The sequence below is a fragment of the Capricornis sumatraensis genome, chromosome 10 (genome assembly GCF_032405125.1).
Source record: "Capricornis sumatraensis isolate serow.1 chromosome 10, serow.2, whole genome shotgun sequence".
Taxonomy (NCBI): Eukaryota; Metazoa; Chordata; class Mammalia; order Artiodactyla; family Bovidae; genus Capricornis; species Capricornis sumatraensis.
Genome location: NC_091078.1, coordinates 67,612,498 through 67,630,055, shown reverse-complemented (window position 1 = coordinate 67,630,055; position 17,558 = coordinate 67,612,498). Strand labels below are relative to the sequence as shown.

General features: G+C 41.1%; 1 protein-coding gene across 1 annotated transcript; it reads left to right on the top strand.

Moving 5' to 3' along the window:
* Window positions 1-391: 391 nt before the first annotated feature.
* On the top strand, window positions 392-9,421 carry LOC138087613 (histone-lysine N-methyltransferase SETMAR). The gene is made up of 2 exons (XM_068982885.1): window positions 392-563; window positions 8,152-9,421. Exons 1-2 carry the CDS (start codon window positions 447-449, stop codon window positions 8,953-8,955), a joined length of 921 nt encoding a protein of 306 aa, XP_068838986.1. The 5' UTR covers window positions 392-446; the 3' UTR covers window positions 8,956-9,421.
* The last annotated feature ends 8,137 nt before the right edge of the window (window positions 9,422-17,558 follow it).

Here is a 17,558-nt window from a genome sequence, read left to right as displayed (position 1 = left end):
AATTTCAGGTTTGCAGAGACCCAAGGGGTGCTTTCCCCACCTCAGCATAGGGCGCGCCCCTCCCCGCCCCCCGCCAGGTAAAACTTCCAAACCCTCAGACACGGACAAACGACCTCGCCTCGAAAGCCCTCCCTGGGCGCACAGAAAAACGTCAAGCACTTCACTGTGTCCCCAAAGCTCTGTCCGTACCTTACAAGGTTTTGTATTATTTGCTGAGCGTCTGACTCAAAGCAAAAACTGAGCCAGACAATAAATTGAAGGAAAGCTGAGCGTGGAGGGAGGAGCCACTCGTGAGCTGCGGTATAAAAACTACCGCTCCCATGAGGCTGTGGGGCCCCAGGGCTAGACTCCCAGTGTCCTCTGCGAGGCTCAAGCCGTCTAGGTGGTAGGAGCACCGTGTCGGGGCAAAACGGCCGCTAAGGCCCTGGAGAACTGGCCCTGGCACAATGGCAAAGTGTGAGGAGGCGCCAGAGGCCTTGAAGGACCAGCTGGACGTTGCGCGTGGCCTTGAAAATCTGCCTGTGAGCGCCTGGCCCCCAGGGGCAGAGCCTGAGCCCTTTCAGGTAGGGGCGGGGCTCGGCTGGCCCGAGAGCCGCGCGCGGCCCCCGAGGGCGTGGCCGGCATCTTTTTTTGTGGGGCGGGGCTAGGCGGTCTCGCGCGCTGCGTGCGCAGCGTCGGGGTCCGGGCTGGCGCCTTTCCAGGAAGCGTGCTAGTAGGGTAGGAGGTCGTCGCGCTCGGTTCGCAATTACCTAAGTGGTCGTCTGTCGATGGTTGACGCTTACGCTTGCTTCGGGTTGTTCAAGTTTTTCGACCATTGTTTTTTTTCTTAACCCAATCTCACAGCTGTCTGCGCGTGGAAATAGGTCTTAAATTGTCAAGTTTCCGGGTTTTTCTCAGCTAACTCTTCACAGTGACCTTTACAAGGTCTTTTCTACCCTAAGAATGGCAGTTCACTTAAGAGAAAACCAGAAGTTTCCTGAGGTGCCTTGGAAAAAGCCTTGAGAACCTGGCTTTTTCTCCTGGTTCTGTCTCCAGAACTCACTGAAAGATAGGGAGCAAATCACTGGCCTCTCTGTTCTTAGGTGTCTTGTTTTTAAGATCCCAGTGTCATGATTAAAAACTTATGGAGTCAGACTTAGTTGAGGCCTCCCCCATGCTGTGAGAGCTTTGGCAAATATAAATAGCCTCGGCTAGACCTTCAGAGCCCTCTCGTGTGCTATTAAAATAATAGTACCTCTTTCCAGATTGCTTTGAGAATTACAGGTAAAATACAGTTCCTGGTTTGCTGAAAGAACTCAATAAATGTTCACTAATATTACCTCAAAGCTCTTTCTGCTCAAACTTTTCACTCTCTGAGCTTGTCCTACATGTTGCTTAAGAAACAAGGAATGACCAAAAGAAAAAAAACAAACCCACAAAAAACAAGAATGTTGGAGTGAAACAGCCCTGTACATGGAAATATAGGAGAGCTAGGTTCAGGGTTTATCATCTTAGCCATGTCTCAGAGCCTGAGTTTCTTCATCTCCAAAATGAAAGCAAACGTTTTATTCTCCTTGTCACACCCATAATCAATATCAAACCCTGCCTGTCCTCTTCCTAGGGTTATTTTGAGAATCAAGTAAGACAATAAAGATTCATAGCAGTTTTCAAAGAGTAGAGCAGGATATTTATGTTGGAAATGGTTATTTTTCTTCAAACTACGTTAGGCAGTTTGTGGTTAATAATACAGTTGACAAGCACCATATTAAACACTGATCCCAAAAAGCTTATTGAAGACCAAACACTGCTAAATGCCTGGTCAAAAACACTGATTTGTTTTCTTTCTTCAAAAAATAACTGAGTGCCTATAATGTGCCCGGCATGTTAAACTAGGCATAGAAGACAAAATGGTAACAATACAGTTCCTGCCCTTGAGCTTACAAGAGCATATAGAAAGCACTATATGGGGAAGGGGTGGGGTGGAGGAAGCCCTGTGATTGATCCTTACACCTACAGTTGGTGGGCTTAAATGAAAATCAGGAAACTAAGACTCAATTCCATGGTGTTCTAGCTTCCTGGCTGTGTGCACAGTTCTGAGACCACTAAGAGTTACAAATAGAAGACAAGCTCCCTTCCTTAAGGAGCTTATAGCCTTACCAAGAAGTTAAAGCATTCCTGAAACACGTAATGACAAGTCTAAAAGTGCCTTCAACTAGTTTGCTCCCATATATTCATGAAGCACAATACCAGTCTTAAAAAAGGTCAAAAGAGTTTGCTTGCCCCAAACCCTACCTTCACAGACATAGATACACATAAGAATTAAGGCATAGAGAATTCAAGGTAAAAATAACTTTGTGTCTAGTTTGCTTTTGGGTCCTATATGAAAAGGCAAAAAGGACATTCAGATACTCAAGATTGGAAACAAGTACATCATAATGCTATTGGTGTTGAAACACAAGTAGAAAATAAACTGATTTTCTTGAACTAAGAGCTGGATCTAGCCATGTTTTCAGGTTTCTAAAACCAGCCTCAGATATCCTTTTTAAGATCTCAACTTGGCCTTGACAAGAATGATCTGGCTCACAGTCTCCTAATAACTGCTTGGAGGAAAAACAAACTCATGGGGCTAGAGGCCAAGTACAAAGATTCTTGTAGCTGGTGTTTCAAAACAACCAAAAAAGGAATGAAGATTTTCACAGCACTTCCTTAAAATCCAGAATTGAGGCCTAGGGTTTAAGCCTGGAATATTGTGCAATGACATGTTTTAGTTTCTGGGGCTGTGGTATAGAATGTGACTCAAAAACATCAGTCTTTCAATCAAATTATTCAGAGCTGAAATTAAGCAGTCAAATAACACTCCCTGAGTCACCTGCTCTGTGCCTAATACCATGGATAGGAACCCAACACCTATCACCATTCCATACCCCAAACCTCATGACCATGCCTTTCCTTAAGATATATATACTTGTTAGAAAGGTCAGACCTACACACTTAGTACAACCAGAGAGGCTGAAAGTCTCTGCCACTTAAGATTCCAAAGTTCATGCTATTAATAAGTGCACACATAGTTCAGAGAAGGGAGAAATTAATTGTATATGAGGGTAGCCAAGGAGGTATATTTACTCTTTAACAGTCTTCTCTTTGCATTTTGGCTTCTTGGGTGACTGCTTATAAAAAATTTTAACTCTTAAGTTTTCTGTCAAAAAACGTGAATTCTCCACCCAGTTCTTCAAGGATCTGGTTTCTAGTGCATTTTGAACTGATCATCTTGTATTTATTTCCAACTCTTACCTGGGCAATTTTGTGCTTTGATACATACATGGAAAAAGTAAAGCTTATGTTGTGACAACTGAAAAAGTGATAAAAATCCCATGTCCTCTTTTCTGTTCTTCTGAGTGATTCTTTCTAAACCCCAGCATGTGCATGTTGTTTGTTGATAAGTCGGTAAGTGGTGTCCCACTTTTTTGCGACCCCGTGGAACGTGTGCATAGAGTAGACAATAAGGCAGTATTTACTGATGAATGAAGACAGTCTGTACTGGGTCAGCTCTTGGTATTCCCTGCTCCAGATGGTTAAGTAATGGAGGTAGGAAGATAATCATATGGTTTCCCACACATATTTTGGTTTGAGTATGTTTAAACCTGAGAGGTTTAACTGCAGAACCTGTTTGTTTTTTTTCCACCACTACTAAATGGCTACTGTATAATTCATATTGAACACTTATGAGCCAGCCACTGGAGTAAGCTTTTTACGTGGTTTCTCACATTTATTTCCTTCATAGCAACCTGTAAGAGAGATAAGATAGGAAGGGAATGTTTAGAGAGCTTAAGTAATATGCCAGAAATATATGATGTTTTAAATATAAAAATCTAGAAATGATATCTAGAAGAATTTAAGAAAGTGACTATTTTAAAAGTATGAAGAGGCTGACACAGAGTACAATATTATGTTAATTAAATTTCTTGAGAACATTCCCCCCTCAAATATAGCTATTATCCCTGATTTATAGTTGCTAACCTAAAGTTTAGCAAGTCACTTGCTATAAGTCATGGTGCTAATACGAGCCTGGACCTGTGCATGTCTCCTCTGGGACATTCCATGTTCCGCATTAAGAGGGTCTCTATTGCTTGCCCAGAGTTCCAGGCAGCAGTCACAGAGTTCCTGGCTGGCCTCCTGCCCGCTTTGCTCTCATCTCACTTCCCAGCTGGAGACCTCATTGCTTATTAGCCGTTTATATCTTTGACTAAATTTTCCAGCCATTTCCTGGAACCATGCTCAGCTTCCACTCTGGGTGTATTAGTCAAGACTCATTTGTTTGTAAGAAACATAAATACAATACAAACTGACTCAGGCAAAAAAGGAAAGCAATTGCCCCACATAACAGCAGAGTCCAAGAGCAGTAACTATAGGCATCTCTGGATCCAGAACACTCAAGCTATCATCAGATATTTCTACCACCTCCCCACTTCACACCCCTGCTAGCACCCATGTCCTGTGGTGGGCCACACACTCAGTAGGTCGAGTGTCTGTGCTAGATCTTAGGAATGCCTGGTAGGTACTCTACAGTTTATGAACCCCTATAAGAGGGTTTCCCCTGTGGCTCAGTGGTAAAGAGTCTGCTTGCAATGCAGCAGCCACAGGAGACATGGGTTTGATCCCTGGATTAGGACGATCCCATAGAAGAGGACTGGCAACCCACTCCAGTATTCTTGCCTGGGAAATCCCATGGACAGAGGAGCATGGCAGTCTACAGTCCATGGGGTCACAAAGAATCAGACATGACTCAGTGACTAAGCACATACAACACATACATCTGTGTCAAAAAAGAAAATCACCTTAGAGTTTAGTGCTTTCTATAATACATTAAAATTATATGCACCTTTAAAGAAAAGTGAAAGTGTTAGTTGCTCAGTCGTGTCTGACTCTTTGCGACCCCATGGCTCCTCGTCCATGGGATTCTCCAGGTAAGAATACTGGAGTGAGTAGCCATTCCCTTCTACAGGGGATTTTCCTGACGCAGGGATGAAACCCTCGTCTCCTGCATTACAGGCAGATTCTTTACTGTCTCAGATACCAGGGAAGCCCATCAGTTCAGTTCAGTTCAGCTGCTCAGTCATGTCCGACTCTTTGACACCCCATGAATCGCAGCCCGCCAGGCCTCCCTGTCCATCACCAACTCCCGGAGTTCATTCAAACTCACGTCCATCAAGTCAGTGATGCCATCCAGCCATCTCATCCTCTGTCGTCCCCTTCTCCTCCTTCCCCCAATCCCTCCCAGCATCAGTCTTTTCCAACGAGTCAACTCTGCATGAGGTGGCCAAAGTACTGGAGTTTCAGCTTTAACATCATTCCTTCTGAAGAAATCTCAAGGCTGATCTTCAGAATGGATTGGTTGGATCTCCTTGCAGTCCAAGGGACTCTCAAGAGTCTTCTCCAACACCACAGTTCAAAAGCATCAATTCTTCGGCACTCAGCTTTCTTCACAGTCCAACTCTCACATCCATACATGACCACTGGAAAAACCATAGCCTATGCTAATAGGTTGGTCATAACTTTTCTTCCAAGGAGTAAGTGTCTTTTAATTTCATGGCTACAGTCACCATCTGCAGTGATTTTGGAGCCCCCAAAAATAAAGTCTGACACTGTTTCCACTGTTTCCCCTGTTTCCCCATCTATTTCCCATGAAGTGATGGGACCACATGCCATGATCTTCGTTTTCTGAATGTTGAGCTTTAGGCCAACTTTTTCACTCTCCTCTTTCACTTTCATCAAGAGGCTTTTTAGCTCCTCTTCACTTTCTGCCGTAAGGGTGGTGTCATCTGCATATCTGAGGTTATTGATATTTCTCCCGGCAATGTTGAGTCCAGCTTGTGCTTCTTACAGCCCAGCGTTTCTCATGATGTACTCTGCATAGAAGTTAAATAAGCAGGGTGACAATATACAGCCTTGACGTACTCCTTTTCCTATTTGGATCCAGTCTGTTGTTCCGTGTCCAGTTCTAACTGTTGCTTCAACCCCATATGTACCTTTAAAAACTCATCAATTGAAAAGAATTCTTCATGAACAGTTTTACAAAGTGATAGTAAAGTGTTCACTTTACAAGCACTTCTTAAAATGCCTCAGTAACCATTTCAAAGTTGACTCTTAAAATCTGGAAGTAGATTCTGTATAAGACAGTAGTCACTGAATCTGACTGATAGGGTATGTTTTTCTAAGCCATCTTTTATCCTTTTAGGACACCTCTGCCAAGCTAAAGCTGTAAGAACCCACACAAACAAGAGAAGCTATTTCCGCTCTCCACCCCCAAATCACTTTTTAAGCAGTATTGGCCTTCCCCCGCAGATACACCCACTCACCATTCTTTCACAGGAGGATGTCAATCCTTCACCCCAGCTCAGCTTTTTTTAAAATATAGGATTCTGCACCTAACTGCATAGCTCCTCCGAGGCCTCCACAGAGAGTGTAACTACATGCTGTTCAATACTTTTTCTGAAAGTATTGACACAGTATTAATAGAAAACTGACTGCAAGGTAGGCTGTTCAAATGTTCCTCTGGATGCACTCACTAAAATCAATCCCTGAATTACTACTGGCTATTCAACTGGTCTCTTGCTGACAGGCTGTGGCAGCATGCCAACAGCCTTTCCTGAGGGTCAGAATGAAGGAGATGAAAAGCAGTCCATGAAACTGCTTCCTGGAAAAGAACAATTTGACAGACTCATTGGTGACATTTCTCTCCCGTCTCCATACTGGAAAAAGTCAATGCTTCTGAACAGTAAGACTGTTCCTTAGGACAGTACAAGCCATACCTCTAACCATATTTCCCTCTTTGACTATCCTGGTGCACAGCCGGATCTCCAGTCTACTTCTGCTGCACACTTAGGTATCTAAGCTCACTTGACTTATTTTTCACTTCACCTTACTTTCCTTACCTGTTGTTTGTTTATCTTACTTCTTTGTAAGTCTCATTAAAAAGTTCCTTTTTGGAACAAAACAAGTATAAGTCAATGAATTACTCTCTATATAAAGAAATACTCTGGGCTTACCAGGGATACTTTGATCTGCAGGGTTGGAGAACATGCTTCATTCTGCCAGTGAGGAAATAACCAGAGGTAAGGCTTCACACAGAGATTTTAGAGTTAGGACTTATTTTTCATAACATCTTATAAATGTGACATTTTGAAAATACAGATACATTTAAAAGACCAAGAAACATTTTTGTTTTATCCCTTTCGCACTTAATAAGAAAAAGATTTCTATTGTATATATATGTATACAATATATCTACAATAAATTTCAGTATCTATTACTATTATATAACCAGTTTTCGAATTCTGTCTGCAAGTTTTTTGCCAAATTTCTGCTTTGAACATTGTGAAGACTCAAGTAGAACTATAAGGTAACAGTGTTTTTAAAAAGATGAAAGAATATATGAGTTTAGGTAATCTTCAAATTTTAAAAATTCTTTCAAAAAATCAATGGAAGACTCTCCCAAAGGTCATTGATTTATCATTTATGACTTTCTTATCCTAAAAAAAGATCTCAGGTAACTCACAATAAAAATACATATGTACATGTATATTATCAGATAAACGTAAAAGAGATCAAAAACCAAAGAGAAAATACTTAGCTGTTTTCAAAAACTAAATTCAGCACTGATTTTCCTGATACTTAAAGCCAAGAGGGAAACAAAATGGATTACAAAATTTCCAATATCTGATAAGAGAGAAAGTGAAGTCGTTCGGTTGTGTCCGACTCTTTGCAACCCCATGGACTGTAGCCCACCAGGCTCCTCCATCCATTGAATTTTCCAGGCAAGAGTACTGGAGTGGGTTGCCATTTCCTTCTCCAGGGGATCTTCCTGGCCCAGAGATTGAACCCAGGTCTCCTGCATTGCGGGCAGACACCTTTACCGTCTGAGCCACCAGGGAAAATTTCATAATTTTTTCCTAGTGTTATTCCAATACCTAAAAGGAAACCACTGAATTTTAAGTCTAAGAAATAACCTTATGTTTTTTTTAAATTGGAGATGTTTTCAGACAGTATTTTAATATATTTTGTCATTTTTGTTCTGCTTGTTGGAATTGGGAAGTGTCTCAGCGAGAGCTGCTTGAAATACAGGTGAGATATATGACGTACCATGCTGACTTACAGTGTTTCTGCTTTTTGCAGTATACTCCTGATCACGTAGCTGGGCCTGGAGCAGATACAGATCCCTCTCAAATAACCTTTCCTGGATGTGCTTGTCTCAAAACTCCCTGCCTCCCTGGTACTTGCTCCTGTCTCCGTCGTGAGAATAACTATGACGATCATTCATGCCTCAGAGATATAGGATCCGAAGCAAAGTGCACTCAGCCAGTTTTCGAATGCAATGTCCTGTGCCAGTGCACCGAGCGCTGCAGGAACAGAGTGGTCCAGTGGGGTCTGCAGTTCCACCTCCAGGTGTTCAAGACGGATCACAAAGGCTGGGGACTTCGTACCCTGGACTTCATACCAAAAGGACGGTTTGTCTGTGAATATGCCGGTGAGGTGTTAGGAATCTCTGAAGTGCACAGAAGAATTCAGTTACAAACAATACATGATTCGAATTACATTATAGCCATCAGGGAGCATGTCTGTAATGGGCAGGTAATGGAAACATTTGTGGATCCTGCCTCTATAGGAAATATTGGACGATTCCTTAACCATTCTTGTGAGCCAAACCTGTTGATGATTCCTGTCCGAATCGACTCGATGGTACCAAAGTTGGCACTTTTTGCAGCCAGAGACATTCTTCCAGAAGAAGAGCTCTCTTATGACTATTCAGGAAGATTTCTTAATCTAATGAATAGTGAAGACAAAGAAAGGTTAGATAACGGGAAATTAAGAAAACCTTGTTATTGTGGTGCCAGATCATGTGCTGCGTTCCTGCCCTATGACAGCTCCCTGTACTGCCCCTCAGAAAAGCCAAACACGAGTGAGGAAGGAAGAGCATAGGAGAAATGTGTCTGGCCTTGGAGTGGAAGAGAATGAGAAGGATCCAAGCTTGTTGACTCAGCCCTTCCTGGGTTCCCTTCTTATAAGCAAGTTACCCTCGAGGTTGGTCCCTGCTCTCCAGAAGCAGCTCACTCATCCCTTAGTCTACAGGAGCCCAGTGGTTGCCTGACTGCATAAGTTTAATTTGGGAATGTGGCATAGACTACAGATTGTCCAGCAGCACTCTCTCCCTTCCTATCCAAATTCTTAGTTTTTAGCTGGGTATGTGACTATCGAGAACATAGTAAGTACTCTACTTGCAAACCTTCAAGTTGCAAACTGTCAAAGATGCAGACATGCATTCCATCAGCGTCAGGTGTGAGTGAAGCCGCAGCTTGCCCTCCATCTCCTATTGCTGACGATGCTTCAGCTCTACCATCATTCACCTCCTTTAGTCAGTAACTCTCCTTGCCTGTTCACTCAGCCAGCCCCTGTATGCCAGCTATTGTACTGCACTAATGTACTTTTCCAGGTACTGTACTGCAAGATTAAAAATGTTTTATTTTGTGTGTATGTTTGTTTTTTATGTATTTGTGTGAAAAGTATTATAAACCTACCACAGTACAGTACTATATAGTCAATTGTTTTAGTTGGGTGTGTGCTCAGTTATGTCCAACTCTTTGTGACCCCATGGACTGTAGCCCGCCAGGCTCCTCTGTCCATGGAATTTTCCAGGCAAGAATTCTGGAGTGGGTTGCCATTTCCTCCTCCAGGGGATCTTCCTGACCCAGGGATCAAACCTGAGTCTCCTGTGTCTCTTGGATTGGCAAACAGATTCTTTATCACTAATACCACCTGGGAAGCTCGTGTTAGTTGGGTACCTAGGCTAACTTTGTTGGACTTAATGAACAAATTGGACTTATTAACATGCTCTTGGAACAGAACTCATTCATATATTACTGTACTCATTCTTCCTAGTTAGATGTGTCTAAGGGACTATGTTGCAGTTAGTGGAATATGAGGGAAAATGTGTCCTTAAATTGAGACATCCTTCCCTTACCCACCTCTCATTTCTTCTTGGCTGTAAGGTATACATGATAACTGGAGCTGGAGCATGCATCCTAGTCCCCTAAATGAAAAGGAAACCACACACAGCAAAGCAGCAACACTGAAAGGAGTCTGGGGATGGTATATTGTGCAGTGCTCTGTACCAATCTTGATCTGACCCCTCTGGACTTTTAGGTGTGAAATAGTCTTTCCATCATTGATGCTACTGTTATTTTGAATTTTCCAGTACTAGCACCAAACCTAATCAATGATCCAAGGATGCTATGACTATATACCTAAGCCTTGCTTTACAATCCATTTTATCAGTAATAAAGCTGATATTTTCATTTCTGTCTGACTCCTGCATTTTATTTCTCATTTGTTGCTGAACAAATCAAGGAAAAGGTCATGATTGATTATCACCTACTAAAACCCTAACGATCACCACCAACAATGAAAACTATAACCATGAGAATGACTTCCATGTGTATAACCAAAAGTCATAAAAGGAAACAAACTAAAAATTTTGCTATATACCATGGCTATACTGGAAAACTTGTGAAGTTATGCCTGAAAACTTCAAACAGCTTCACTCTGTATTTTAACAACATGAAAATAACACTCTCCACACCACTGAAGGTGGTGGAAATTTTATAATTGCATTTAAACTTCTGGAGAGGCAAACATCTCTAACTTCCTTCCTTAAAGCAAGAGTGTTTGCTTCCTTAAAGCAAAAACAAAGCTACTGTGGAGGTTTATTAGACTTTTTGAAAGCTAAAATGATTACTTGGGCCCTATAATTTTTCTTGTACATTTAAACTCTACCACCAAGAGACAGCTTTAAAAGGTATATCATAAGGTCCCATATTATACATAACATTGTACTCCTGTATATCATTAAAAGGATTGTACATTTAAGTGAATGAAATGTATGGTATATGCATTATATCTCAATGAAACGGTTAAAGTAATAACTATGTTACAGTGTGCATATCCATATAACATCATCAGGAGTGATTCCCTGTGAACAAATGACACTATATACACATAAAATGCCCTAAACTACAAACATACAAATCTGTTCTAAAAGAGAACAGATTTTTTCCTCCAAACTAATCATTTCTTCATACCAACCTTCCTCTGTAACTGTTTCCTTTGAAGCAGTCCTGCTTTTTGTAAGGCAGCTTGTAACCTGAACTTTAAAAGGGCCTTTCAAGTGCTTCAAGTAAATGAGCTACTTAAGAAGCAATAAGGAGAGACTCCTCTGGTTGTCCAGGTTAAGATTCCATGCTTCCACTGCAGGGAATGTGGGTTTGATCCCTGGTCGGGGAACTAAGAATCTGCATGCTGTGCGCCGTGGTCAAAAAATTAAAAGTAAAGATAAAATTTAATGACAACATAAAAAGAAGAATAAGGAAATGGTCAGAAGGAACATGAGTGGGTCACTGATTCTACAAATACCCTTTCCTTCTTCCCTCTGCTCCTTATCTATTGAATATCACTGCCTGTGTATAAGCAGTTAGGACATGAGCAGTATCTTCCACGTGATGTCTCTTCCAAAGACAACTCAGCCTTGGAGTTTTTTGTACTCATACACAAGTGTATTCTTAGACAGCACATAGTCCTGGAAATCAGGTGGCGCTAGTGGGAAAGAATCCACCTGCCAATTCAGGTAGACATTAAGAGTCGGGGGTTCACATCCCTGGATTGGGAAGATCTCCTGGAGGAGGGCATGGCAACCCACTCCAGTATTCTTGCCTGGAGAATCCCATGGACAGAGGAGACTAGTGGGCTACAGTCCATGGGGTCACAAAGAGTCGGACATGACTGAGCACACGTGCACCTGGAAATCAGATTCCCAAAGTAAGAGTTAAGACTCTTTCGCATCTTTTATAGGCACTGAATTAACTGCATTTACTTAATTGCTATGTTCCTAAAAAAGCTGACACATACTTTTGAGAACAAATATTAAAAGATATACTTGTTTGATTATTATAATATAAAAATATATAAAATGAAAGTTGCTCAATCATGTCTGACTCTCTGCTTTTTACCATTATAAATTACTATAAAATTAGAATTTTAAAAGGTGGTGTGTATTCATGGAATTAAAACATAAAAATAGCTCTTATGTCAATTTCTACTGAATTCATTAAGAATGTAGAGATATGTACTTCAGAAATTGTTTTTGCCCAAAATAATAACATACTTGGAGAACACAACTTCTCAAGTCTTTTTAAAATTATTTTTTTAAATTTCAAATTAACAATCACAAAATAATATTAGTGGCTAGTATGTTTTATTCTTGACTAAATGGAAAAGTTTGCCTTAATTGAAATGAATATTCAGAGATTATTTTACTCCCTCTTGTTTTCAATATTAAGCCCCAATACAGCCTAACTGAAACATAAGTCAGAAGTGGATTGAGTAGACATCAACAGGAGCCTATCTTGCATAGAATAGATGGTTTTATCTTAAATTCAGGAAGATCTCATTTAAAAGAGGTGAAAGTCTCCCCAACTTATCATTCCCTTGAGTGTCCAGAGTTTTCTTTGTGTCACACATTCCTTGTTACAGCTCCGCCACTCTCCAGTGCGTGAGTGCTCAGCAAGTTACTGAACCTCTCTGAATTCCCTCTTCTGGATATAGCATTATTGAGAGGATCAAATAAGTTAACACTTGTAAAGGGTTTAAACAATAATGCAGCACTAACATAGCTATAATGAAAAAGGCAACTACACGTGTTGACAAGCATGTGGAGAAATTAGAACTTTCATATTTTGCTGGTAGAGTTGTAAAACTGCACAACTACTTTGTAAAGTCATTTGATTAGTTCCTTAAAACACTGTGCATAGAGTAACCACATGTCCTAGTAACTCCATTCCTAGGTGTGGACCCAAGAGAAATGAAAACATGTCCCACAAAAACTTGTATGCAAACCTTCACAGTGGCATTATTTGTAATAGTCAAATAGTAGACACAACCCAAATGTCTACTGACTCATAAATGAATAAACAAAATGTGATATCCATATCACAGAGTATTCAGCTATAAAAAGGAATGAAGTGCTGACAATGCCACAACACAGTTAAATGCTGAAAATATGTTAAATGAAAGAAGCCAGACACAAAGAGCCACAAATTATATGATCCTATTTATATGAGATGTCCAGAATAATTCCATAAACACATTGAGTAGATTAATTTTTGCCAGGGGCTGGTGGAGAGAGAGGTATAGGAGGTGACTGGTAGTGGGTTCAGAGTTTATTTTTAGGGTGAATATACGAAAAACCACTTTCAAGGGATGAGTATCATGTTATGTGAATTCTATCTCCTAGTGGCTCAGATGGTAAAGAATCTGCCTGCAATGCATGAGATACAGCTTTGACCTCTGGGTCGGGAAGATCCCCTGGAAAAGGGCATGGCAACCCACTCCAGTATTCTTGCCTGGGAAATTCCATGGACAGAGCAACCTGGCGGGCTACAGTCCATGGGGTCACAGAGTCGGACACAACTGAGCAACTAACACTTTCAAAGTTGTCATAAGAAAAAGAAAGAAGATATGGGTGCCTCTCACATGGAAACTGGTAACCTGTAACTCTGAACTCTAAGGAATAAGCACTCTCAGAACCCAGGGAAATGCTTCTCCACTTTCTTTATTCATGTCCTTAAAACAAAACATCTAATGTGATTATATTATACTATATCTAATGTGATTTTTTTGTGGCCATCACCACTATCAGAGATAGACTCTGCTCACAAAGCAGCAAGATTTTAAACAGTAGGAGTACTTAGTTTGGTAAGAACATGGATAGATTAATTAATTTGTCAGATCCTTCCTCTCAACATGAATGCAATTCTTAAATAACAAAGTATGGTTTCCTTGTAGTATTGCATATCAATCTTCTTGTTTCTCTTTCTCAGTTTGTCGTTCCAGTGGTTTGTGTGGTTTCTTACGAATTAGCACAGTATGCATTATAGTTGCACATGGAGGCAAATATTTTGTAATTCATACTACGTTTAAATTTGCAGATGTGTGTGTCTAGAAGTTTGATCTCGGTTCTTCACATTACATGGTTCTTCTCATTTTTCTCATTAAAGAGATACTTAAAATGACAACGTAAGTGATAGCAGTTTATGTGACGAAGTCAACATCTTTTTCTACAATGATAATTCATCAGATATAATATCATTAAATGTTTGGACATGATAAGTAAATTTCATAATTTATTTTCAACTCTGTTTCAGCACAGTGAAGCTTTCTCAAACAATTTAAAAAAGACTATCGAAGAGCTACACTGACTCAAAAAAGATGTGTCTCATTTGGCATCACTGTTAACAGGACATCAACCATGTGAAAATCCTGTTTATAATAGCACAATTTATAATTTTACTGAAAGGAAGATAAGAAAAATTGATTCTTTAGAATAATTATGTAAAAAATTATGAATCACACAGGTCATTATTTTATCCATCCAAGCATTGCCAACTCAACTTGATGCCAGGAATGAACAAGGATAATTTAAAGTGAAAGTGAAAGTTGCTCAGTTGTGTCCGACCCTTTGGGACCCCATAAACTATATAGTCCATGGAATTCTCCAGGCCAGAATACTGCAGTGGGTAGCCTTTCCCTTCTCCAGGGGATCTTCCCAACCCAGGGATGGAACCCAGGTCTCCCACATTGCAGGTGGATTCTTTACCAGCTGAGCCACAAGGGAAGCCCAAGGATAATTAAATTTCATCATATATGATATTTTGCCAACTTCAGTCATATAAAAACCTGTAACTTTATATATGATGTCTATTCTTGTGGTTATGAAGACATTTTTGTCAAACTGGACTTATAAATTTTAAATATTTCAACATATTGCCAATGGTACTTCCACAAGCTGTCCTGGCCTTGATGCTTATAAAGGAGGGAAGGAATTGGCTCCCCTGGCTAGGTTGTTATGGGACTCACAGAAAATAGTGTATTTATATAGGCTGTAAAGTACCATATAAATTTGGTTATCATTACAGGCATATTTCTGAGTTTACACTGTGCTACACCAAACCAAACACATGCATATTATATTATCACAGTCAAGATTCATTTAGATTCCATATAATGGTAAGTCTCTCTTGGTGGTAAATGTTGTGGAAGTATTAGAATAAGTTCCCAAAGGAGATCTGTTAATCAATTAATTAAAAGAATATTTGTCTTTGATCATTTAATTACAGCCAAATTATGAAGAGTATGTGAAGAACATCCTTGGAGTTTACTTTTACTTTGAGGATAATTGCTTTACAATGTTGAGGTGGTCTCTGCCATACATCAGCATGAATCAGTCATAATCATATATAGATATCTCCTTACTCTTGAAACTCCACCCCCACTCCATTCCACCCCTCTAGTTCATCATCCCTTTTACTTTATAATTATTTGGAATTTCCCTGAGATGATAAAAAGCCTTGCTCTCTTTGTATATATTGTTATTCAGTTAATGGCATTACTTTTTTCCTCACTGCCCAAAACTACAAGTCATCTGTGACTCTTCCTCCTCTTCCCCATAAATAACCAGTCACCAAGTGCTATACATTCCTGCCCTATGCATCTCTCAAATCTATTGTTTTGCCCCATTACTGTTGCATTCCAGGCATCCGTCATTTCTTCTCAGACACAGCCTGTCTGCCTCCAGCCTCACCATCCCCACAGGGCATCCTCTGCCTTCAAACCCTTCGATGACTTCTTATCACACTCAGGATAGAGCCCAAAGAGCTCAAAGTGACCAGATGGCCCCTGACTCCCTCTCCACCTCATCTCTCACTCATCTTTCTCTGAGGTCCAACTTGAAAAGCCATGCTCTCTCTTGTCCTCCCCTTCCCTTCTGGAAGAAGCTTAAAGTAGCAGGTTGCTTAACTTTACCTTCAGAGGGCACTAGAAGGTGTGTGTGATTTTACTCTAAGTTGTTCTTACCTTCAGAGGGCATTGGAAGGGGGTGTGTGTGTGTGTGTATGTGTGTGTGTGTGTGATTTTACTTTAAATTGTTCTTACCTTTGCCTTTTTTGCAGAATACTCTGGACTGTCTTTTTGGATACTGTTGGTATTCTTATACTCCATCTCCCAGGCTACCTGTTTACAAGGCTCCCAGGCAGCTAAACAGGAGAGCCGCAATTCTATTTCCCTGTCTCTTCTTCCTTCCTTCCCTCCTACTCCTGTTTCGGTCTGTGCCTAGCCATCACTTCCATCAGCCTGCTGTCTCCTTGTCATTCATCTTCCTCCAACCACCTGCCCAGCCTTGTCCTCACTGCCAAGTCTCCATGGTTGAACTGGGAAAATATAAATTATCTGAGGTACCTCAGTACTATCCCTGCTGTGTACTTCAATTAGTCTTCTGGTTTAGACATATTCAATGCTCCCTGTATACAAGGGCAGCCAATTAAAAAGGGCTGAAGCCACTAATTCCAACCCCGCATGGCCCATGTCCTCTGCTCACCATGTGCCCCTCCGACCAGACCACCCTCCCCCCGCCCTCCACCCCCAGACCACTCTGTCTTTTTCTAATCTACCGCTACCTCTAGGCATTTGTGCAGAGTAGGTAGATACAGCAAAGTGCTTCCAAACAAACCTGAAATGTATTTGCCTAGCCTGTATTAAACATAATTTAAAAGCAGAGACATTACTTTGCCAACAAAGGTCCATCTAGTCAAGGCTATGGTTTTTCCAGTGGTCACGTATGGATGTGAAAGTTGGACTGTGAAGAAAGCTGAGCGCCGAAGAATTGATGCTTTTGAACTGTGGTGTTGGAGAAGACTCTTGAGAGTCCCTTGGACTGCAAGGAGATCCAACCAGTCCATCCTAAAGGAGATCAGTCCTGGGTGTTCTTTGGAAGGCCTGATGCTGAGGCTGAAACTCCAATACTTTGGCCACCCCATGCGAAGAGTTGACTCATTGGAAAAGACCCTGATGCTGGGAGGGATTGGGGGCAGGAGGAGAAGGGGACGACAGAGGATGAGATGGCTAGATGGCTGACGGACGTGAGTCTGAGTGAACTCCGGGAGATGATGATGGACAGGGAGGCCTGGCATGCTACAATTCATGGGCTCACAAGAGTCAGACACGACTGAGTGACTGAACTGAACTGAACTGAGCTGAATCCCCTCAATTAGAACTTCCATTTACCCTCACAGCAAAGTGGGTTTGTTTTTGTTGTTTATTTTGGAAGTGTCTGTCTCCTGTTTCTCCTGTCTTCCCCAACTCTTAAAACTAACTTCTTTCTCCTTTCCTTTCCAGTAACCAGTCTACCTCTTTCCCACTCCCCCAACTGTACACTCATTGGAATGCATTCTCACCTCCATCAAGCGTGGAAATTAAGGATGGTTCCGAGACTAATCTTTGATCTTTGGCAAACCCCAGACCCTCCCAGTACCCTACCTTTCTCTGCAGAAATTGCTCCCAAATTTTTGACTAGTTTACAACCATTCTGGCTACTAAATTGTTGATCTTTTTGGTTTAGTAAGAGGATTTTATGATCAACTAATATTTACTACCACAACCTTTCTGAAAGAGAAGGTGCAGGGAAGGTAGGGAGGGGCACA